General features: G+C 39.3%; 1 protein-coding gene across 1 annotated transcript in view; it reads right to left on the bottom strand.

Annotated features, from left to right (window-relative positions):
* The window catches only part of st8sia1 (ST8 alpha-N-acetyl-neuraminide alpha-2,8-sialyltransferase 1), a 25,506-nt gene extending 1,276 nt beyond the window's left edge, over window positions 1-24,230 (bottom strand). Inside the window, exons 1-5 of the mRNA XM_061912228.1 lie at window positions 23,639-24,230; window positions 11,520-11,664; window positions 5,965-6,074; window positions 5,560-5,652; window positions 1-2,148 (exon numbers count right to left, since the gene is read on the bottom strand). The exon at window positions 1-2,148 is cut by the window's left edge and continues 1,276 nt beyond it. Of these exons, the coding sequence (XP_061768212.1) occupies window positions 1,668-2,148; window positions 5,560-5,652; window positions 5,965-6,074; window positions 11,520-11,664; window positions 23,639-23,811 (1,002 nt within the window). The 5' untranslated portion in view covers window positions 23,812-24,230 and the 3' untranslated portion in view covers window positions 1-1,667. The remainder of the gene's footprint in view (window positions 2,149-5,559; window positions 5,653-5,964; window positions 6,075-11,519; window positions 11,665-23,638) is intronic.
* Between the last annotated feature and the right edge of the window lie 1,755 nt (window positions 24,231-25,985).

Here is a 25,985-nt window from a genome sequence, read left to right as displayed (position 1 = left end):
TCACATCTTTTTCTCTTTTCTTTGCATTCTAAATAGTAAAAAAAACGTTGGCAAGAGGCGGCTACCAATGCATGTAAAGGGGATTTATCTAATCCATCCATACAGCACTCTAAAAAAACATAAAACCTGGCAACAACGCTCTATTTACATGCTGTGACCTGCATTAAACAAGCTATAGCGAAATGATTACTGTATTGTCAAGGAACTACTTTTCTGGCGTAGTAACACATACACTCATATTGCTCCTCCCGCCACTAGGTAACTACAACAGGTTCTGAATTGATTGATTGATTGATTGAAACTTTTACCTCCGAGGTTTTAAAAGTTAATACGAGCTTATAGTATAGTAAATGGTTGTGACCACAAGAGGAGAAGTTAGTCAATTTTAAGATTCTACACGCTACTAGTCAAAACTCCGGACCGACTAAATTAGTGGATAGCGTCTCTCAACTTAGACCCGAAAACGATGCTTAGAAAACTAAATGTTTTTTACCTGAGGACTATGCTGATGCTGAAGTATTGGGCTGAAAGATACAACCATCCCATCAGTTGACATGATGACAGCAGATATTGTAAGTAACTGAGTATGTTTTTGATTAAGCGTATAGCACTCGTGCTAAAAGCTAATGGTAGGACAACAGCTTGGTGCTTCACTAGAGCTGGAACTGCTTAAGATTCCAGCTTGTAAAACAGGGTTGTCTAAACGTCTTCCACTGAGGGCCACAAAATGAAAAAGCTAATTTAATCTAAGGTTTTAAATATTCAAACAATATATGGATTTTTTAAAAAGAAAACGAACACTTTAAGCTCCTCCTCCGCATATTCAGTAAAGTGGTTGTCGTCTCTCACAAATTCTGCAATGATTAGTGGTGGAAAACACAAAAAGTGCTCCTGATGTTGTTGATGGAAGTCGCAATTGTTTTGCGCTCTGCGAACGCACCCAGGAAAGAAGTTTCGGTATTTTTTTTTAAATGGGCAAAATATTGTAAATGTTACATGTTGTCATCAATGCGCCAGTGTTAAAACGTTACATTATACTTACAGCATGCATATAAAACGTTGGTATTTTTTTAGAGGGCTTTATAGATGGATAGGTAGTTTTTTATTGATTCCTTCAGGTGAATCCACACCTCTTGCTAGAGGTTTTTCACCATTTAGAACGCACACAAAAAAGAAAGTGTTCTTGTCTCACATAAGGATTGTGATTAATAAGCAAAATGTAAAAAAAAAAAAGTGCAATTCCCCCTAAAGCATTTGCAAGAAGCAATATGATGTCTATGTGGCATTTGTGCTTTACGGGTTTCCTATTGCATTATGGAAATTACATTCCAAAAAGGCAACGCGACATCGCTTCCATTGACTTGATTGGCCATCCATGTTAACCTAGAAACCTCATTTGGCATCAGAGCTAAACAAAACTAGCAAAAATAAATCCTTGCATGCACCCCTTTGTCCTCATATAGGGATTGCACAATTCCTTCGGCTCCTCCTTGCCTTCTGTTTGACGATTGGGGGTTTTGGTTCAGCTGGCCCATATGCCAAGAAGACACAGTAACAACCCCCGCCTTCACTTTAATGAATCCCAAGAGGCTCGGATGGAGACATGATACGTAAATGTATGAATATTTGATGTTGGCATTAAGTAAGAAGGTTCCCAACGCTGTGCCCTAGCTCACCTGCTCCTGTTGGGGGCAGTGTCCCAGCCTCATGCGCAGCGTTCCGCTCTTGTGCAGCTTCCACAGCTGCACAAACTCCTCGGACATGGCGTGGAACCAACTGTTATGCTTCATGTTGTCGTAGTAGTGGTGGCTGATGGGCTGCTCGGCGAGGTCCACCGAGAAGGGCCAGAAGCCGTACACGGTCACCTCCTCGCACAGCCCCAGTGCCAGGCTGACCACGAAGAGCCCCGTGGTGAGACGCCTGGCATGCACGTTGCGGGCCTTCCAGAATTGGCCCACGCTGCCCAGAAAGTCCGGGTTGGCGAAGAGCATGGTGATGTTGGACGAGGAGTCCGCCAGGGCGTAGGCGGCCCGCAATGACGGGACCGTGCCGGGCTTCGTGGAGAAGGCCGGCATGTACATGTAGCTGGAACCGTAGACCTTCATGCTGTCGACAAACGCCTTTCTGGACCACAAGAGGTTCTGGAATCTAAAATGGAGACATTTCATTATGTACTCATGACAATGGGATCTCATGACTGGGGAAATGCCATTTTCTACCGCTTATTCCCTTTTGGGAGTCGCGGGGGGCGCTGGCGCCTATCTCAGCTACAATCGGGCGGAAGGCAGGGTATACCCTGGAAAAGTCGCCACCTCATCGCAGGGCCAACACAGATAGACAGACAACATTCACACTCACATTCACACACTAGGGCCAATTTAGTGTTGCCAATCAACCTATCCCCAGGTGCATGTTTTTGGAGGTGGGAGGAAGCCGGAGTACCCGGAGGTAACCCACGCATTCACGGGGAGAACATGCAAACTCCATTTGGATTTGAAACCAGGACTGCAGGAACTTCGTATTGTGCGGCAGACGCACTAACCCCTCTGCCACCGTGAAGCGATGAAATGATCAAAAAAAAAAGGGAACATTTCGATCAGCATGAAGTGCTACCACACAAACTCCGGGAACATTTTTTGAAACTCAAGACTATATTTTCTGCAATTGTGTGCATGTCTACACTATTTCTTTACCTTTACATTTATCCTCATAGCCCAACCTCTTTTGGCAGTTTTTTTAACACTGACATGTCCCATGTTCTGCAATGAGGCGGCGACTTATCCAGGGTGTTCACTGCCTTCCGCCCAATTGTAGCTGAGATAGGCGCCAGCGACCCCAAAAAAGGGAATAAGTGGTAGAAAATGGATGGATGGATGACATGTCCCATGTTCTGCGATGAGTGGCGACTTGTCCAGGGTGTTCACCGCCTTCCGCCCAATTGTAGCTGAGATAGGCGCCAGCGCCCCCCGCGACCCCAAAAAAGGGAATAAGTGGTAGAAAATGAATAGATGGATGACATGTCCCATGTTCTGCGATGAGTGGCCACTTGTCCAGTGTGTACACCGCCTTACGCCCAATTGTAGCTGAGATAGGCACCAGTACCCCCGCGACCCCAAAGGGAATAAGCGGTACAAAATGGCTGGATGGATAGATGTCCCATGTTATGAACCACAGAATAAATGTTTTAGTAGATACACTATATTGCCAAAAGTATTTGGCCACCTGCCTTTTTCACTGGCACTCATCGAGGGCAGACGCTCCCTTTTCCTCACACTTATCTCTCCTGCTTGCTTCTTTGTTTTTTCTTGTCTTAACTTTTTTGTTGCCCCTTTTTGCATTGCACTCCAAATCTAAACATTGGAATTATTTAACTGGCCTCAACAAAATTGACAAGATCTTGGGTTTGGGGGAACGTACTTGTCATGACGGAGCAGTTGTTGCTGGACACACGACAGACTCTTGGGAGAAGAAGGAGTGCCGCGCTCCTGGCGACCCTTTTCAGTCGAGGTCATGAAGATATCTACCTATTCGGAATAATGACAGCAGGACATCTGCTGATTGGAGTAAGCGTTTCTCTGGTGTGTCGACAAATTGGAAGTTGCTGGCAATCTTCAAAGTACCCTAAAGCTGCCACAAATGATTGGAGGATGCGGGAAGAACTGCGGACACTCTTGTGATTTGGATCACATCTGACTGTCTACCTCGAAGGATTTTGAGAATCAGTCATAGACAATTTAGAGTGAAAAGCAAATTTAATTTTCACTCGTATATAGAACATTCTAACTTGGATTGTTTCCCTGACTTCGAGACTCTCCCGAAGGACAGTGCGGCGAAAACACAACAGACTCCCTACTTGTCTCTCACAGACACACACCTGTTGTTGACTTTGGACTTATCGGCTGCACGACATTGAGGCCGCGGAACAGAGACACACTGCAGGCTTACACACACACATGCGTCCACAAAAAAAATATACGCCATACACACATAACCCATCCCCAATCCAACGCCCTCGACGCAAATCTCATAGGGGTTATGGAAGGATGGGCAGCGCCTGAGAGCTGCGGCCTGCTTCCATGGTTCCCCACTCCATCCCCTCTGTCGCTACATATCTTGAGATGTATATGTTTTACTATGGAGGTTTTTCCCACTCCAGACTGAGAAACCTTAGGAGCCCAGTCTGGATTGTATTTTTTTACTCATCCTTCCCCAGCGTTTACCTTTTTCCCATCTTTTGCGGGGTGCCTTGTGGCGACCCATCAGCGTTCCTGTTCTGTAAGCCTGTACACTGTTTGTTTTTTCTAATCTTGAACGGGATTGTGCTGAAAACACAGTTTCGTTGTACTTGTGCAATGACAATAAAAACCTACTCTAATCCCTTGATTCACATATGAACTTGAAGTGCCATTCCATTCCTACCCAATAGCGTTCAATATGATGTCAGTCCACCTTTTGCAGCTATTGCAGCTCCAACTCTTCTGGGAAGGTTGTCCACAAGGATGTGGAGTGTGTTTTTAGGAATGTTCGACCATTCTTCTAAAACAGCATTGGAGAGGTTGGTTGAGAAGGCCTGGCTCTCAGTCACCGTTTTAAGTCATCCCAAAGTTGTTCTATCGGGCTCGGGTCAGGACTCTGTGCAGGCCAGTCAAGTTCATCCACACCAGACTCTGTCGTCCATGTCTTGATAGACCTTTCTTTGTGCACTGGTGCACAGTCATGTTGGAAAAGGAAGGGGGCCCCTCCAAACTGTTCCCACAAGGTTGGGAGCATGGAATTGTCCAAAATGATTTGGTATCCTGGAGCAATCAAAGTTCCTTCTACTGGAACTAAGGGGCCAAGCCCAACTCCTGAAAAACGACCCCACACAATAATTCCTTCTCCACCAAATTTCACTGTATTTGTTGCAAAGGTGGCATCCTATGACAGTTCCACGCTGGAAATCACTGAACTCCTGAGAGCAGCCCATTCTTTCACAAATGTTTGTACAAAGAGTCTCAATGCCTAAGTGCTCGATTTTATATGCCTGTGGCCGGGCCAAGTGATTAGGACACCTGATTCTGATCATTTCGAATGGTGGCCAAATACTTTTGGCAATATAGCGTTATGTAGGTTCTTAATGTGGAAAGATCAGGAATACTGAATCATTGTGGTATAACCATGTCAGTTTAACCCTCTATCTGCTAGTCCTAATGGGAAAGGTGGTCTTCTTCCGGCAAAACACTACCGCTTTGGTCCACTGGCACCGCCAACGTCAACCAAAACTGAATGTTCTTAAGTTGGGCTTTAAATACACGGACATAGTTTCTGCACTACTGCTGCAATAGAGTGCACATGAGAGTGTGTGTGCGTGATTTGTGTAGCGGATAATCAGTGGAGAGATTATATTTATAAATGCACACATGTTGAAAGTGCAATTTCAATGTTGATGTGCATTTATTCAAAATAAAGAATGAAGGTTACGACAAGCAGAAAAATCTTTGTCGAGTATTGGAAGTTCTTAGGCCTTTTCAACACAGTTTACATGTGAACACGACACTGTTAAGAATAGTATGTTCTCACCTCTTCTCAATGATGCTGGGGTTGGCCGTCACAAAGTGGGTTTTGGTGCCCACATCCTTCACGTATTCCTTGGAAAGTGGTGGAAGGTTACACCTGAATGTAAAAACCAAACAGGGCAGCAATGAAAACACATGCAAATCACTGTGCTTCATGATATCTAAAAGCACACCAATAATTATCAAGCAACGGAAATGCAAGATACAAGCGTGTAGTTTGTTAGTTAAACCATTCAAACTGGGGAGTGTTTTGCAGTGATAATATGCAAAGCAGCCACTGTCATTCAAATAAGAGGAGCTTCACAAGTGGAGTCCATCTTTCCTCCCAAAGCGCCCTTCAGCTATTTCACATAGGCAGCTCTTGCCTGAGTTATCGTCATGCTTCAAGGTCTAACGCGAATCAAACAACCTCATGATGAAGTCGGCCTGATCGATGTCACGTCCGCATTGGCTGTGCCTGAGGATGCCGCCGTTTCCCACCACCGCACACTTCTTTAGAGGGAGCTGCAGAGGGTTGGCCTGGAAAGACGTCATAAAAAAAGCACATTCATCTTGGGTTCATCTCATCTGGTTTCACTCAAATCTCGTGCAGATTTACTTAAAAAGTGTCTGCTGAAGCCACGGAGGAAAAACTGATCTTATCAGGATGAAAATGGCTCCTGTTGAGAAACGTGTCCATTGAGGCGGCCAATTTTCTTGTTTTCAACTTGTTTTTGCCCGATTTGCATTTGATCCACCCTAGCGTGCAAAATATATGCACACACACAAACTTCATTCCTTGGTCTGCATGAGGAAGTGTGTCTGTTTTAGGGCCTTTACCACAAAGTACAGTATGTCTGGATTTTGGCAAACGATACATTCACTGCCTTCAAGTGGTTTATGAAGTTTGCAAACATTGACTTCAGCTGACATTAAAAAATCCTGGCAAAGAAGGTAGCATATGTTTATTTACGAACAACTATTTTCCCCATAGTTCATTCCACCGGTGCAACAGAGGAACAAGAAATAAGAAAAAGAAAGATGGAATGTTGTCTGTCTATCTGTGTTGGCCCTGCGATGAGGTGGCGACTTGTCCAGGGTGTACCCCGCCTTCCGCCCGATTGTAGCTGAGATAGGCGCCAGCGCCCCCCGCGACCCCGAAAGGGAATAAGCGGTAGGAAATGGATGGATGGATGGTATTTACTCAAACTTTTTATTAAATGATAAATGGGTTGTACTTGTATAGCGCTTTTCTACCTTCAAGGTACTCAAAATGCTTTGACACTACTTCCACATTTACCCATCCACACACACATTCACACACTAATGGAGGGAGCTGCCATGCAAGGCGCTAACCAGCACCCATCAGGAGCAAGGGTGACGTGTCTTGCTCAGGACACAACTGACGTGACGAGGTTGGTACTAGGTGGGGATTCAACCAGGGACCCTCGAATTGCGCACGGCCATTATTACTTTAAACTCTTATGTTTTTGTTTTGTTATTGTGTTTTTATTGCTAGTACTACTACTATCATTCTTTCAATTTTATGTTTTTTATTAACTTATCAATGTATTACTTTTATTTTTTTTAAACATAGTTTTATGTAATTTTATGTTTCATACTATTTTTAGACAGCATAAATATTAGTTATTCCCCATTGTGGACGCCTCAAAAGTGGCGTTTAACCTCAATCCTCAAAGCCATGCCATGGTTTGTTTCGTTATTGTCAATAGTGCTGTGTGTGTGTGCGTGTGTGTGTGTTTGTGTTTTCTTCTCTTCTTTAATTTTTTTTGTGTAAAGCACTTTGTGTGTTGCCACTTGCCTGTGTATTAAAAGTGCTATATGAATAAAGTTTAATTTGATTTGATTAGAACATGTGTTTTGGACTGAATACAATTTAGGTCAACAAGCTAACATGTTAACTACTAACCTGGTGCTAAATGTTTATATTACCTGTATCACTTGTTTTGAAAATAGTACACACAACTAAACGAAATAGTGTTCGTAGGAGAATAATAAACAGGCGGTTTAGCTCGGTTGGTAGAGTGGCCGTGCCTGCAACTTGAGGGTTGCAGGTTCGATTCCCGCTTCCGCCATCCTAGTCACTGCTGTTGTGTCCTTGGGCAAGACACTTTACCCACCTGCTCCCACTGCCACCCACACTGGTTTGAATGTAACTTAGATATTGGGTTTCACTATGTAAAGCGCTTTGAGTCACTAGAGAAAAAGCGCTATGTAAATATAATTCACTTCACTTCACTTCACTTTTTAGCCTATTTGCATTTGTAAATAAGTACAACTGTATTTGACAATGTTTGGGGCCTGTTTTTTTTAAATCACAAATTGCTAAACTGCATATTGTGTAAAGGAAAAATGACAAATCTTTAATGGCTATTTGACCCTATTCACAGTCTGGCTTTGAATAGAATAGAGGTTAGCATGCTAAAATGGTAACAACTAACACGGTGCTAAACACTTGTGTTACATGTTAAAGTTAAAGTAACGTATTTTTCGGACTTAAAGTCGCAGTTTTTTTAAAGTTTGGCTGGGGGTGCGACTTATACTCAGGAGCGACTTATGTGTGAAATTATTAACACATTACTGTAAAATATCAAATAATATTATTTAGCTCATTCAGGTAAGAGACTAGACGTATAAGATTTCATGGGATTTAGCAATTAGGAGTGACAGATTGTTTGGTAAACGTATAGCATATTCTATAGGTTATAGTTATTAGAATGACTCTTACCATAATATGTTACGTTAACATACCAGGCACCTTCTCAGTTGGTTATTTATGCGTCATATAACGTACACTTATTCAGCCTGTTGTTCACTATTCTTTATTTATTTTAAGTTGCCTTTCAAATGTCTATTCTTGGTGTTGGGTTATATCAAATAAATTTCGCCAAAAAATGTGACTTATACTCCAGTGCGACTTATATATGTTTTTTCCCTTCTTTATTATGCATTTTCGGCAGGTGACTTATACTCCTAAAAATACGGTAATGTATGACTCATTAGGATAATAGTACGCACAAACAATAAGTAAAACGTAGCACATATAATGTGTTTTAGCGGAAATGCTGCTGTTTGTGAATTAGTACATTTTGAACACAAATGTATTTGGCAACGTTTGGGCCATGGTTTTTAAAATCTCTGTTAGGTAAAATGCAAACTGTACAAATGAAAATTATGAATTGTACATATACATTGGCCCCTATCTGCTGAGTTTGACTTTGAATAGTATTTACGATAGCATGTGTAAAGGACGCCGGCCTGTGTGGCTGGGCCATGTGTATGGCTTTTAGCTTGGTGGCTATCACGCTCGTCTCACATGCTGAATGACCCAGGTTCGAGTTCTGGGTGGAACAGGAAAAGGGACTGAACCAGACCAGTTACACATACTAACAAATAACTATGCTAGGTTGGCATTTTCCGAAATACATTATAAAAATAGCATGCAAAAACCATCAAAGTACAGCATTTTTTTTAGCAGAAAAATTTGTTTTTGAGCAAAACTGCTGCCATGTTCGTAAATGACTACATTTTGAATACGCTTGTAAGTATATTTGTTGGGGCCTGCTTTTTTAAATCACAAATGTGCCTTCTGTATAAATGATACGTTATCAATTTTAAGTGTCATGTAGACATTAGACCATGTCTACTGAGTTTGGCTTTGAATATTACAAACCCCGTTTCCATATGAGTTGGGAAATAGTGTTAAATGTAAATATAAACAGAATACAATGATTTGCAAATCATTTTCCACCCATATTCAATTGAATATGCTACAAAGACAACATATTTGAAGTTAAAACTGATAAACATTTTTTAACTTTAGAATTTGATGCCAGCAACATGTGACAAACAAGTTGGGAAGGGTGGTAATAAATACTGATAAAGTTGAGGAATGCTCATCAAACACTTATTTGGAACATCCCACAGGTGTGCAGGCTAATTGGGAACAGGTGGGTGCCATGATTGGGTATAAAAGCAGCTTCCATGAAATGCTAGGGAATTCACAAACAAGGATGGGGCGAGGGTCACCAATCTGTAAGCAAATTGTCGAACAATTTTAGAACAACATTTCTCAACGAGCTATTGCAAGGAATTTAGGGAGTTTACCATCTACGGTCTATAAAATCATCGAAAGGTTGAGAGAATCTGGAGAAATCACTGCACGTAAGCGATGATATTACGGACCTTTGATTTCTCAGGCGGTACTGCATCAAAAACCGACATCAGTGTGTAAAGGATATCACCACATGGGCTCAGGAACACTTCATAAAATCAGTCAGTAACTACAGTTGGTCGCTACATCTGTAAGTGCAAGTTAAAGCTCTACTATGCAAAGCGAAAGCCATTTATCAACAACACCCGAGCTCATCTAAGATGGACTGATGCAAAGTGGTCCACATTTCAAATTATATTCGGAAACTGTGGACGTGGCGTCCTCCGGAACAAAGAGGAAAATAACCATCCGGATTGTTATCGACGCAAAGTTCAAAAGCCAGCATCTGTGATGGTATGGGGGTGTATTACTGCCCAAAGCATGAGTAACTTACACATCTGTGAAGGCACCATTATTGCTGAATGGTCCGTACAGGTTTTGGAGCAACATATGTTGTCATCCAAGCAATGTTATCATGGACTTAATTGCTTATTTCAGCAAAAAAATGCCAAGCCACGTGTTACAACAGCGTGGCTTCGTAAAAAAAGAGTGCGGGCATTTCCTGGCCCGCCTGCAGTCCAGACATGTCTCCCATCAAAAATGTGTGCCGCATTATGAAGCGTAAAATACGACAGCAGAGACCCCGGACTGTTGAACGACTAAAGCTCTACATAAAACAAGAATGGGAAAGAATTCCACTTTCAAAGCTTCAACAATTAAGTTTCCTCAGTTCCCAAACGTTTATTGAGTGTTGTTAAAAGAAAAGGTGATGTAAAACGGTGGTGAACATGTCCTTTCCCAACTACTTTGGCACGTGTTGCAAACATGAAATTCTAAGTTAATTATTATTTGCAAATAAAAAAAATAAGTTTATGAGTTTGAACATCAAATATCTTGTCTTTGTACTGCATTCAATTGAATACGGGTTGAAAATGATTTGCAAATCATTGTATTCCGTTTATATTTACATCTAACAAAATTTCCCAACTCATATGGAAACGGGGTTTGTATTTAGGTTGGTATTCTAACACCTAGCAAGATGTTAAACACCTCAACTTTCAGGAGGATTTTGTATTAAACACTGTATGTTTATTTAGTGCCTGGATTTTTTGCTATTTATGGCTTAGTATGAACTACACTACACTACAGTAGTACACATTAGCCCAAAAAACTACAGTGCATTTAGTAGCAGAGTTAAGTGTTTTTAAGCAGAACTACAGCAATGTTTGTGTGGCTTTGAATTTGAACACAACTCATACTCATTATCAGTAGAATTTCCGACCAGGTTATGTTTTTAAGCTTTTATCTCCGTTTCTTTTTACCTTCCCTCCCCCATCCTTCATGAATGAGCATACACAGCTCGCGCCTGCAAATTAGGGTCAGATATTCATCGCATTTCTCCCCCACAACCAGGAAATTAGCGCACCCCTCTGAGGCCCCTCTGGTTTAATAGTGCGATTCCACTCCACGGCCAAAACCTCCTGCATAATTCTGGCCACAGATTCACACACCGTTGTGGAAGCATGCAAAAATAGAGCAAAGAGCCTTATCTGAAAAAAAACCCAACAAAAAAGCTCCCACAGGGATCTTTTTTTCCACTCCGGTGTGCATGCAGGAACATCCATTTTGGGTCACACTGAGTAGGATTTTCAAAAACGGTACTCAGAACCGAAACATACTGCGTTTATCTTTAAGTCCAACTGCATATATGACATTATTGACTGTCGGCCAACACTATCCCTGCCTCCATTGTGGGGGATGGGGAGCGTCGACAAACAGGCCTGTACTCAAAAACCAAATATGCAGCTTACCTGCACAAACAGCGAGTGCGTCTCGTTGTTGACCGTGTGCCAGTAGTAAAACTCGCCATCGTACCACAGCACCTTGCCCAGCGCCGCAACCTCCTTAGTCAGTGCAAACTGCTTCCGGGGATCACAGCAATCCCGCAGCATCTTCCTGTTGTGGAGGGATGAGGAAAATGCATTGTAAATTCATGACAGCGCTTTTCACACATAAAATAAATGCAACACAAAGTGCTTTACATACTTAAAAACAATGCCGTGATCACCCACCTCCCCCCATCATCCGTCACATACAGTGGGGCAAAAAAGTGTTTAGTCAGCCACCGATTGTGCAAGTTATACCACTTAAAATGATAACAATCGGTGGCTGACTAAATACTTTTTTGCCCCACTGTACATGCACGCACACACACACACACACACACACACACACACACACACACACACACAAATTAATGCATGGCTGAGTAGAGGAGCCAAGTGAAGAAATACTACTATACGTCTGCACTAGGAGATTATCGGCCCACTGCCAATAGGACGTTGGAAAAAAACTCTCCCACAACCAAGGCCAATATAATGCCTAATGCAAAGCGCTCCGAGGAACATTGGAAAGTAAAACTAAAACAAAAATGTGTACAAATAGTAAAAACTATGATTAGGAATAACTTACGGGTAAAACAAATGAAGTTAAATATATTTACAGTATATATATAATAAATAAATAGAACTAAATACAATCTAGTATAAATAAAACCAAAAGGTAAAGTATGAATGACTTCAATAACATTTGTAAATGTTACCACATTTTTCAGGATTGTAAGGCGTAATGCCGATGAGCAGGTCAATTTTCATACAAAAAGCGCACCAGCTTGTAAGGCGCATTTAAGGGCTCAAAACACTTCCTGGTGGTGTACATAACATGTAATGGTGTTTTTTTTGTGTCAAAACGTTGCATTGATTATGTTTTATAGACGGTCTTTAAGCCGCTTTCTGACCGTCTCTTCAGGATGCGCAGTTTTGTGGGCGATCATACTGTATTTAAGTGGCTCCACTTGGACAGCGTCTGCTCCCTGCCATCTTTGTTGCACCGGTAGTTTTTAGTGCTTCCACAGCGAGTCTACTGACAGATTTAAGTCAAAACTGTATGCTACTTTATATTGGAAATGGCAACAGCGAAGGATGAATGCCCCACAACAAGAAGATAGAGACAAAGAAGTAGCTTAATCACAATAGTGCTGACTACAATGGTGGATGCGCACACATTTTCAGGACTTATGCAGATCCCAAATACACATCAGCAGGTATCATTAGGAAAGAAAAGTTGGTTTTGCATAATACTGCAAAACAAAACGCCAGATAATATGTCTCCTAATAGATGCCAATTGGGGTCCTTATACATACACCATAATAATGCCCGTATGTTGACCCACAGTACGTCTGACAACGGTAGCCGTTATGCTCCATGTTTCATCAAGCGGTGCGGCTTTGTAGCTTACCAAAGTCGCACTAATAGACTTTGACAGATTTTTGAGCGCTGTGTGTAATGTTTTATATTCTCAATGAAACATCAACATTTTGGTATTGCTTGCTTACGGGTATGTCTCTAGCGTAATTTATTGAACAGGTGTCAACTTGCAGTCCACGCGCATCTCCATCTACTAGTCCCACTTAGCATTACACAATGTACCAAATCAAATTGCTTCGAGGTCAGTAAACACAACCAGAATTAATACGAACATTAGGCACAGCGTGTTATAAGTTAAAGTTAAAGTTGAAACACCCATGATTGTCACACACACTAGGTGTGGCGAAATTATTATCTGCATTTAACCCATCACCCTTGATCACCCGCTAGGAGATGAGGGGAGCAGTGAGCAGCAGCGGCGGCCGCGCCCGGGAATTATTTTTGGTGATTTAACCCTCAATTCCAACTCTTGATGCTGAGTGCCAAGCAGGGAGGTAATGGGTACCATTTTTATAGTCTTTGATTGAACTCACGACCTATCGGCGATTCTTAAGAAAATGAAAGGATTTTAAGTGTGTTTCATCGATCAAAAAATGTGTTAAGTAAAAGCTAAATTAAAAAAAGTTGGGTCCTAAGCCCGCTCTTAAAAACATGAACTTTCTCTGCAGCCGTGAGGTCCTCCGGCAAACCATTCCATTGACGGGGGCCATAATAGTGGAAAGATGCCATCTCGTGACTTTGTGTCCTGACTTTTGGAATAATTAGCAGACGAGTGCCAGAGGGTTTCAGGGTCTGTGGGATTCTTAGGATAAAAGCAAATTGAAAGTTAAGAAGGCCCAATACCATAAAAGCATTTATAAACTACAGAAACCTTAAAATTGATCCTGAAACACATGGAGCCAGTACAATGACTTTAAAACTGGTCTTTATCAGGACACGTGCAGCTGAATTTTGGTTCAATTGAGACATGCAATTGTTGTTGAGAACATAACACATGCAAATACAAAAGATACAGTAACTTCCTGTGCTGCTCTGTCTCATCTACAAACTCCTCTTTGTGGATGGAAGGTCAACCTAAATTCAATTCTAATGCCAAGTTCTGTTTCTTTTCAGTTTGTCGAACACAAAGCATAAGCAAACAATCATATTTGAATAAAAATGAGATAGCTTATTTACAATTAATCCAACACCAAAGAATACCAATGACAGTGATAATTCAACACAGGTTTTTATTTAATTTTATCAAAAAATAGTAGTTTAATATGACATTGCATACCCTGCATTTTACTCTTAATAAAATTCAAATTTGTATAGTGTTGTTCTTTTTAGACCAGATATAAATTTTACTTTTTATGTAATAATTTTCAAAGAACTACATTAGGCGCTTCCTCAGGGAGGCAATACTTTTGTCTTGGACAAATTATTTCTGTTGACAAAAATTTAGCATTGCACATTGCATACAAATAAATAAATAACTTAAAACTTCCGTCTTGAATACGATATTTCTGTAAATAAAATTGAATATTGTACATCCATCCATCCATTTTCTACCGCTTATTCCCTTTCGGGGTCGCGGGGGGCGCTGGCGCCTATCTCAGCTACAATCGGGCGGAAGGCGGGGTTATTGTACATTGCATGCAAATAAATAATCAAGTAAAAAATTAAGATGATTCTATAAATTTAGTAAATGTATAAACACAGGCTGTTCCACTGTACATGCACCAGTAATCAGTCGTTCTCCACAGTGCTTCTTTCTTATCATACAGTACATGGCACCTGGAGTAAATGATAACACCACAGTAAGCTGCTTTTTAGCTGGAGTTTGTTGTTGTTGCAGTCGTCTGCGTCTCAAAAAAAATTGCATTTACCCATTGTGGTTACAGATAGAGGAAGTTTGTTGCACAGCTACCTTTTTTTAAACAAACTTTTCAGATATAATCGACAACTCAAATACGTGTTGTCAGGGCTAGGGTGGAAGCTACTGGGGACATATAGGATGCCAGTGCAAGAGAAAAAAAACTGTTTTTTTTTTGTTTTTTAAAATCGTCTGCAACAAAAAACTTGAATTTATTGATATAATCAATAATATTGCCCAGGCCAAAATACTTAGTATAAAACTAAGCTCATAGTCGAGACAACACCCAGCTTTTTCACTCGGCGTGATGGAGTCAAGGACAATGCTTGTAGTTTTTATGGGTCTCTCAGAGCCTCAGGGCCAAGGTGCACACGATTATCTGCCATCCAGAAATGAATATCTAATGAAAAATAGTATCAATCGGTCCTGTATCATCAGGAGGCATGGAAATGTACAGCTGTCCGTCGTCAGAATACCTGTGGAAAAATATTTCCATGTCTCCTGATGACACTGTCAAGGGGAATCGTAGAAATATTAAAAAAAGAATAGGACCTAAAATTGATGCTTGAGGGACACCACATGTGATTTCACGGCTCTTTGAGGAGCTTATATCCATTCTTACCAATAATTTTCTGTCTGAGAGATAGGAAGTGAACCCTTTGTGAACAGTATCAGAGAGGTGATCTTCTCGATCAAAGGCAGCACCAAGACTGACAGTTTTTGTAAATCAGCACTCAACCTTAAATTATTTAGGATTTACAATTTCACCGTCTCTGTGCTGGGGTTCACTTTAAACCCGTACTAAAACTTTTCTAAAATATTAAATTTATTTAAAAACAAAAATCATAGTTGTTAACAAGTTTTTCTTACATTTTTAAGTTTAAAACAGGTCCAAATTTATTCAAATTCTCAGCATCTAAATTGTTCTTCTTTAGCATGGGCCTCACCGCTGCTGTTTTAAAGGCAGTGGGAAGGACTCCTGTCTGAAACAGGAAATGTAAGATCTTTAAAATATCCTTTCTGAAGATCCATTAAACATTCTAAAAAAAATCAGGTTGGAATTGAATCAAAAAGCCATGGTGGGTTTTATTGTGGAAAAAAACCCATGAAGCATCTCAGCATTTGCCTGGAACAAAACTCTGCAGTGTTTCCTCAGGTAAAAACAGACACATGGATTAAAAGTTCTGTGAAAAGATTTAGTTTTCCGCCGAAGTGGTCTGCAAACTCCTCACAAAAGGGAGTCTGTAGGAGTGCGGCGTATATAATCACATTTGACAAAAAGGACTTTGGAGTATTTTTATTGTTTCCAATTACAGTTGAAACAAATTGTACTTCTATCATTGTTAACTGTGGCATTATACATTCTTTGCTGTTCGCGTAGTCAATGCTTGATTTGAGTTTGCAGTTTAATTTGTCAACAAAAGAATCACAGGGTGCAGGTAAAACTACGTCAAAGTATTCGCTGCAGAAATGAGGGAGAAGATCCACAACCACAAGCCTAAGGACTGTGCATTACCAAGGCATGCAGCAAACCTCCAGAAGTGTGCACACTAACCATCATTACTTTCATATATAGGGATGTATACCGAGTACAGGTATTTTTGGGTACCGGTTTGTTTTTGGGTCGTTCCAAGCGGACAGTTAAAATTCTGGACAAATGATACTGCTGTCGGGACTTTTTCTTATCCAGCTGACTGCCGTGATTATGATAAACGTGCGCTGTCACATTCATTCAGGTGTCGATGCAAAGCTACGATCGGGCGGAAGGCGGTGTACACCCTGGACAAGTCGCCACCTAATCGCAGGGCCAACACAGATAGACAGACAACATTCACACTCACATTCACACACTAGGGCCAATTTAGTGTTGCAAATAAACCTATCCCCAGGTGCATGTCTTTGGAAGTGGGAGGAAGCCGGAGTACCCGGAGGGAACCCACGCTTTCACGGGGAGGACATGCAAACTCCACACAGAAAGATCCCGAGCCCGGGATTAAACCCTGACTACTCAGGACCTTCGTATTGTGAGGCAGACGCACTAACCCCTCTGCCACCGTGAAGCCCCAGGTTCACTAAAAACACAATTCAATGCGGAAAGTCGCATGAATTGCACATAGTACCGATAAGAATACAGATGAATACCGGTATAGATAAACAATATCGATAAGGCTATCGTATCAATAAATACCTTATGATATACATCTATATGAATAATTGCTAAGAAAAGACAATTTAGAGACACACCTGTCATTTGGAAAAACTATTTTTTAATGGCGGTATTAGTAATAAGTATCAAGAATCGTGGACATTTATATATATCGGTTTTGAATGTTAAAATGCGATGACCCAGTTATTTTGTGGTTATTGTACTCATCTTTACCGCAAAAGCGTTTAAGACTTAAAAATCAGGTTACGATAAAAGACTTCTGTGCTGTGAGATGTTAACCTCTTGTGCCAATAAAACTTGTGTTAAAAATGTCAATAAAGCTATCGTATCGATAAATCCCTATCCATAAGTGTTAAGAAAAGACATTTTAGAGCAGCGGTGACCAACCTTTTTGAGCCCAAGAGCTACTTCTTGGGTACTGATTAATGCGAAGGGCTATCAGTTTGATACACACTTAAATAAATTGCCAGAAATAGCTAATTTGCTCAATTTACCTTTAATAAATAAATCTATACATATATATATATATATATATATGTAGGTTTGGGAAAAAAAATCACAAGACTACTTCATCTCTACAGATCTGTTTCATTGCGCTCTACCACGGTATCGAGCACTATTCTCTGGATAATCCAATCAAGACATATATATATATATATATATATATATATATATATATATATATATATATATATATATAAAAATGAGAATTTGTGTCTGTCATTCCGTCGTACATTTGTTTTCCTTTAATGTAGAGAATAAATGATGAAAAAAACACTTAATTGAACGGTTTAAAAGAGGAGAAAACAGGAAAACAATTTAAATGAAATTTTAAAACATAGTTTATTTTTCATTTCAACTCTTTAAAATTCAAAATTCAACAGAAAAAAAGAAGAGAAAAACTACCTAATTCGAATCTTTTTGAAAAAATTTAAAAAATAATTTATGGAACATCATTAGTATTTTTTCCTGATTAAGATTAATTTTATAATTTTGATGACATGTTTTAAATAGGTTGAAATCCAATCTGCCTTTTGTTAGAATATATAACAAATTGGACCAAGCTATATTTCAAACAAACACAAATCATTATTTCTTCTAGATTTTCCAGAACAAACATTTTAAAATAAATTCAAAAGACTTTGAAATAAAATTTAAATTTGATTCTTAAGATTTTCTAGATTTGCCAGAATAATTTTTTTGAATTTTAATCATAATAAGTTTGAAGAAATATTTCACAAATATTGTTTGTCGAAAAAACAGAAGCTAAAATAAATAATTAAATTAAAATCTATTTATTATTCTTTACAATAAAAACAGTAAATTTATTTGAACATTGATTTAAATTGTCAGGAAAGAAGAGGAAGGAATTCAAAAGGTAAAAAGGTATATGTGTTTAAAAATCCTAAAATTATTTTTCAGGTTGTATTTTTTCTCTAAAACTGTCTTTTTGAAAGTTACATGAAACAAAGTAAAAAAAAAAATAATGAATTTATTTAAACAAGTGAAGACCAAGTCTTTAAAATATTTTCTTGGATTTTCAAATTCTATTTGAGTTTTGTCTCTCTTAGAATTAAAAATGTCGTACAAAGCGAGACCAGCTTACTAGTAAATAAATACAATTTAAAAAATAGAGGCAGCTCACTGGTAAGTAATGCTATTTGAGCTATTTTTAGAACAGGCCAGCGGGCTATTCATCTAGTCCTTATGGGCTACCTGGTGCCCGCGGGCACCGCGTTGGTGACCCCTGCAATATTGTATTGATACTGTAAATACCTAAGGATATACATCCTTATCCATAAGTGCTAAGAAAAGACAGTTTACAAACACACTTCTGTTGTTTGGAAACGCTTTTTTCATGCTGGTGAATGATAAATGGTACATGGTAAATGATAAGTATCAAGAATCGTGGACATTCATATTTAACGGTTTTGACTGTTGAAGTGGGACGACCCAGTTATTTTGTGGTTATTGTACTCATCTTTACCGAAAAAGCGTTTAAGACGTAAATATCAGGTGTTGATAAAATATTTCCGTGCTGTGAGATGTTAACCACTTGCCAATAAAACTTGTGTTAAAAATGCATGTTGTTATCATCTTTATTTGCATCAGTTACACATCTTACCGACAAGAATCTAGATAGATACCGGTATCAAATAAGAATGTCAATAAGGCTATCGTATCGATAAATCCCTATTCATAAGTGCTAAGAAAAGACAGTTTAGAGACTCACTTCTGTCATTTAGAAACACTTATTTTTTTATGCTGGTAAAATAATACCGGTATTGATAAACAATATCGTATCGATAAATACTTAATGATATACAGTGGGGCAAAAATGTATTTAGTCAGCCACCGATTGTGCAAGTTCTCCCCCTTAAAATGATGACAGATGTCTGTAATTTTCATCATAGGTACACTTCAACTGTGAGAGACAGAATGTGAAAAAAAAATCCAGGAATTCAAATTGTAGGAATTTTAAAGAATGTATTTTTAAATTATGGTGGAAAATAAGTATTTGGTCAACCATTCAAAGCTCTCACTGATGGAAAGAGGTTTTGGCTCAAAATCTCACGATACATGGCCCCATTCATTCTTTCCATAACACGGATCAATCGTCCTGTCCCCTTTGCAGAAAAACAGCCCCAAAGCATAATGTTTCCGCCCCCATGCTGCACAGTAGGTGTGGTGTTCTTGAGATGCAACTCAGTATTCTTCTTCCTCCAAACACAACAAGTTGAGTTATATCAAAACGTTCTATTTTAGTTTCATCTCACCACATGACATTCTCCCAATCCTCTGCTGTATCATCCATGTATCCATTTTGGTATAAACTCAACTCGTCGTGTTTGGAGGAAGAAGAAAACTGAGTTGCATCCCAAGAACACCATAACTACTGTGAAGCATGGGGGTGGAAACATCATGCTTTGGGTCTGTTTTTCTGGTAAGGGGACAGGATGATTGATCCGTGTTAAGGAAAAAATGAATGGGGCCATGTATCATGAGATTTTGAGCCAAAACCTCCTTCCATCAGTGAGAGCTTTGAATGGTTGACCCAATACTTATTTTCCTCCATAATTTACAAATAAATTCTTTAAAATTCCTACAATGTGAATTCCTGGATTTTTTTCCACATTCTGTCTCTCACAGTTGAAGTGTACCTATGATGAAAATTACAGACCGCTGTCATCATTTTAAGGGGGAGAACTTGCACAATCAGTGACTGAATAAATACTTTTTTGCCCCACTGTACATCCCTACAAACAAGTGCTAAGAAAAGACAGTTTAGAGACACACTTCTGTCGTTTGGAAACACTTTTTTTTTTTAATGGTGGTAAAATAATTCAGATGAATACCGGTATCGATAAACAATATTGTATTGATAAATGCCTAATGATATGCATCCTTATCCATAAGTGCTAAGAAAAGACAGTTTTGAGACACACTTCTGTCGCTTGGAAACGCTTTTTTAATGCTGGTGAATGATAATTGGTACATGGTAAATGCATAAGTATCAAGAATCATGGACATTCATATTTATCGATTCTGACTGTTGAAATGCGATGACCCAGTTATTTTGTGGTTATTGTACTCATCTTTACCGCAAAAGCGTTTAAGATGTAAATATCAGGTGTTGATAAAATATTTCTGTGCTGTGAGATGTTAACCACTTGTGCCAATAAAACTTGTGTTAAAAATGCATGTTGTTATCATCTTTATTTGCATCAGTTACACATCTTACCGACAAGAATCTAGATAGATACCGGTATCAAATAAGAATGTCAATAAGGCTATCGTATCGATAAATCCCTATTCATAAGTGCTAAGAAAAGACAGTTTAGAGACTCACTTCTGTCGTTTAGAAACACTTATTTTTTTATGCTGGTAAAATAATACCGGTATTGATAAACAATATCGTATCGATAAATACTTAATGATACACAGTGGGGCAAAAAAGTATTTAGTCAGCCACCGATTGTGCAAGTCCTCCCCCTTAAAATGATGACAGACGTCTGTAATTTTAATCATAGGTACACTTCAACTGTGAGAGACAGAATGTGAAAAAAAAAATCCAGGAATTCAAATTGTAGGAATTTTAAAGAATGTATTTTTAAATTATGGTGGAAAATAAGTATTTGGTCAACCATTCAAAGCTCTCACTGATTGAAAGAGGTTTTGGCTCAAAATCTCACGATACATGGCCCCATTCATTCTTTCCATAACACGGATCAATCGTCCTGTCCCCTTTGCAGAAAAACAGCCCCAAAGCATAATGTTTCCGCTCCCATGCTTCACAGTAGGTTTGGTGTTCTTGAGATGCAACTCAGTATTCTTCTTCCTCCAAACACGACAAGTTGAGTTACTTATTTTCCTCCATAATTTACAAATAAATTCTTTAAAATTCCCACAATGTGAATTCCTGGATTTTTTTTCCACATTCTGTCTCTCACAGTTGAAGTGTACCTATGATGAAAATTACAGACCTCTGTCATCATTTTAAGGGGGAGAACTTGCACAATCAGTGACTGACTAAATACTTTTTTGCCCCACTCTTTATCCCTACAAACAAGTGCTAAGAAAAGACAGTTTGGAGACACACTTCTGTCGTTTGGAAACACTTTTTTTTTTAATGGTGGTAAAATAATTCAGATGAATACCGGTATCAATAAACAATATTGTATTGATAAATGCCTAATGATATGCATCCTTATCCATAAGTGCTAAGAAAAGACAGTTTTGAGACACACTTCTGTCGCTTGGAAACACTTTTTTAATGCTGGTGAATGATAATTGGTACATGGTAAATGATAAGTATCAAGAATCGTGGACATTCATATTTATCAATTCTGACTGTTGAAATGCGACGACCCAGTTATTTTGTGGTTATTGTACTCATCTTTATCGCAAAAACGTTTAAGACGTAAATATCAGGTGTTGATAAAATATTTCTGTGCTGTGAGATGTTAACCACTTGTGCCAATAAAACTTGTGTTAAAAATGCATGTTGTTATCATCTTTATTTGCATCAGTTAAACATCTTACCGACAAGAATCTAGATAGATACCGGTATCAAATAAGAATGTCAATAAGGCTATCGTATCGATAAATCCCTATTCATAAGTGCTAAGAAAAGACAGTTTAGAGACTCACTTCTGTCGTTTAGAAACACTTATTTTTTTATGCTGGTAAAATAATACCGGTATTGATAAACAATATCGTATCGATAAATACTTAATGATACACAGTGGGGCAAAAAAGTATTTAGTCAGCCACCGATTGTGCAAGTTCTCCCCCTTAAAATGATGACAGAGGTCTGTAATTTTAATCATAGGTACACTTCAACTGTGAGAGACAGAATGTGAAAAAAAAATCCAGGAATTCAAATTGTAGGAATTTTAAAGAATGTATTTTTAAATTACGGTGGAAAATAAGTATTTGGTCAACCATTCAAAGCTCTCACTGATGGAAGGAGGTTTTGGCTCAAATTCTCACGATACATGACCCCATTCATTCTTTCCATAACACGGATCAATCGTCCTGTCCCCTTAGCAGAAAAACAGCCCCAAAGCATAATGTTTCCGCCTCCATGCTTCACAGTAGGTGTGGTGTTCTTGAGATGCAACTCAGTATTCTTCTTCCTCCAAACACAACAAGTTGAGTTATATCAAAAAGTTCTATTTTAGTTTCATCTCACCACATGACATTCTCCCAATCCTCTGCTGTATCATCCATGTATACATTTTGGTATAAACTCAACTTGTTGTGTTTGGGAGGAAGAAGAAAACTGAGTTGCATCCCAAGAACACCATAACTACTGTGAAGCATGGGGGTGGAAACATCATGCTTTGGGTCTGTTTTTCTGGTAAGGGGACAGGATGATTGATCCGTGTTAAGGAAAAAATGAATGGGGCCATGTATCATGAGATTTTGAGCCAAAACCTCCTTCCATCAGTGAGAGCTTTGAATGGTTGACCCAATACTTATTTTCCTCCATAATTTACAAATAAATTCTTTAAAATTCCTACAATGTGAATTTCTGGATTTTTTTCCACATTCTGTCTCTCACAGTTGAAGTGTACCTATGATGAAAATTACAGACCTCTGTCATCATTTTAAGGGGGAGAACTTGCACAATCAGTGACTGAATAAATACTTTTTTGCCCCACTGTACATCCCTACAAACAAGTGCTAAGAATAGACAGTTTAGAGACACACTTCTGTCGTTTGGAAACACTTTTTTTTATGGCGGTAAAATAATTCAGATGAATACCGGTATCGATAAACAATATTGTATTGATAAATGCCTAATGATGTGCATCCTTATCCATAAGTGCTAAGAAAAGACAGTTTTGAGACACACTTCTGTCGCTTGGAAACGCTTTTTTAATGCTGGTGAATGATAATTGGTACATGGTAAACGCATAAGTATCAAGAATCGTGGACGTTCATATTTATCGATTCTGACTGTTGAAATGCGACGACCCAGTTATTTTGTGGTTATTGTACTCACCTTTATCGCAAACAAGTGTAAAGTTTATAATCTAATTACAAGTGGATGGGGATTATCGGCACACATGAAGAGGGAAATGCTTGTTTGTTTCCATTTTATAGCATCGCCGCAAATGAAGCCAATGGCGTACCTGTACAAGTCGATGCCCGTCTGGTTCTTCTTCCATACGTCCCCCTGCCTCAGCACCTCGTCCACCACGTCCTTATCACGGGGGACTTTGTACACCGGGTACACGTAGAACCAGCACAGCACCAGCACGAACACAGCGGTCCACGCCGACAGCTTGGTCCGGTAGCACCGCATCAACGTCTTCTCCCCCCACGCCGCCTCCGTCGCGTGTCGTCCGTCAGTGTGACCTCAACGCCGCCGGTCCACGGAACTGCCGCATGGGTGGAGTGGGACTGATGTACTCGAAGGCAAGGCGTTAATTCGAGTCAAGCAGTTTCTGCGGTCTGCTCACTGCAATGTGCGTTCTGGGGCCTCCCTCGCCTATTTCCTGGCGTGGGGTTCTGTCTTTGCGTGGGGCTTTTTTTTTTTTTTTCTGCAGCAAGAAGCCCTCGTTTTCCTGTTCGAGAGTCGGCTCTTTTGTCTGTTGACGCCGCGTGATTGGTCAAAATTTAAACAAGCAAGGAATGAAGAAAGAGAGGTGTTGGAAAGATACTTAAATCCCTAGAAGCTAATAAAAAAAGATGGCACATTGAGACTGGATATATGTATCCAGGGCCTTTACTAGGAATTCTGGGTCCCCTGAACAGTGGCGTCGCCAGACAGATCAACACTGGGGCACAGTAAAAATTTCACCAATAAAAAAAACAAAACGCTTCAGAGTTTTAAGTCTACATACCATAGACTACAGCACACATACTACTTAGTATGGTAATTGATTGCTACTGTATTCACTCCACGTAACAATGAGCATATGGCTAATTAATAGGGTAATTTATTCACGTGTGGATCGAGACTTCAGTTGAGAGAGAGGCTGCGAATCACTGCGAGGTAGGTAACTTTAGCCAACAACAATTTGTTAATTATATTATTTTGATTTTGATTTGACTCAAACTGTAACTCCTAGATGGATATCAGAAAGTTATTTGCCCGCAGCAGGGAAGAAGCAGCGAGGAATGAGAGATGTAAGTGAAGTCCTAGCTAGCTAGGCAACATCATTGTCTTAAGTTGATGCTAAGTTAGCTAACGTTATTCCTTGTATCAAGACAAACATATTCATTTGCTGTACGAGCTGTCGGGGGAATTTCCAATGAACATGAAACATAATGTTGGTTATTGTCTGCTGGTTCTGCTCAGGACCTCTGCATCAATTATGATTTGGAATAAGCATGTGTGAGTTGATATGGAATTTTTTTTTCCCATATCATCAAGTCGTGAGCCAAAATTTTTAAATCATTCAAGTTTATTTCGCAGAAAAATAGCACAGTAAACTTGTCTTGTTAATCGGTCTGACTTTGACTAAAATAATCTTGTTTTGTCACCAGAAAAATGGCTACAGCTAAAGCATCTGGTTTTGTTTCCAGAAAAAATAGTAACATTTCTGTATTTGTTTTCAGAAAGATGGCTGAAAATATCGGGTTTTGTTGCCCCAAAGAGATTTAAAAAAATATATATTTCCATGTCTTTCCTAAGTCGTCCTCCAACTTGTTAGTCGGTTTGCCTTTTGCTAAAATACTCACTAATAGTCACTAGAAAAATGGCTAAAAATATCTGGTTTTGTTGCCACAATTAGATTTTTTTCTCCCTAAACTTTATTTTTTTTTCATGCACACATCGGACTGCGACTCACTGAAAATGACACACAATCCACTTTTATGTCACGACCCCGCAGTTGGGAACCACTGGTCAACTGTATAACAGTTACTGTAATATTTCCATGTCTGTCCAGAGTGATTGACCACTTTGCAAAAATGAAAACGAGACGTTACAGTTTACTTCTCAGAAAATGATTCCCTGAACAGACACACAACAGTTGTTCATTTATTCTACTACTGTGGCCTCTACCCCAATTGCCATTTTCAATGTTCTTGACAGTGCCTGATGTAACACACGCAGTTTTTTGGGTTTTTTTGTGTTTTTTTTTTTTACAATTAACCACTTAAAGGCCTACTGAAGCCCACTACTACCCAGCACACAGTCTGATAGTTTATATATCAATGATGAAATATTAACATTGCAACACATGCCAATACGGCCTTTTTAGTTTACTAAATTGCAATTTTAAATTTCCCAGGACTTTTTTCTTGAAAACGTCGCGTAATGATGACGTGTACGCGTGACGTCACAGGCTGTTATGAATATGAGCGTTGCGCACACACACAGTTAAAAGTCGTCTGCTTTAACGGCATAATTACACAGTATTTTGGAGATCTGTGTTGCTGAATCTTTTACAATTTGTTCAATTAATATTGGATAAGTCAAAGTAGAACAATGGAGTTGGGAAGCTTTAGCCTTTAGCCACACAAACACAC

Source organism: Nerophis ophidion, linkage group LG10 (genome assembly GCF_033978795.1).
Source record: "Nerophis ophidion isolate RoL-2023_Sa linkage group LG10, RoL_Noph_v1.0, whole genome shotgun sequence".
Classification (NCBI taxonomy): Eukaryota; Metazoa; Chordata; class Actinopteri; order Syngnathiformes; family Syngnathidae; genus Nerophis; species Nerophis ophidion.
This window is presented reverse-complemented; position numbering and strand designations above follow the sequence as displayed.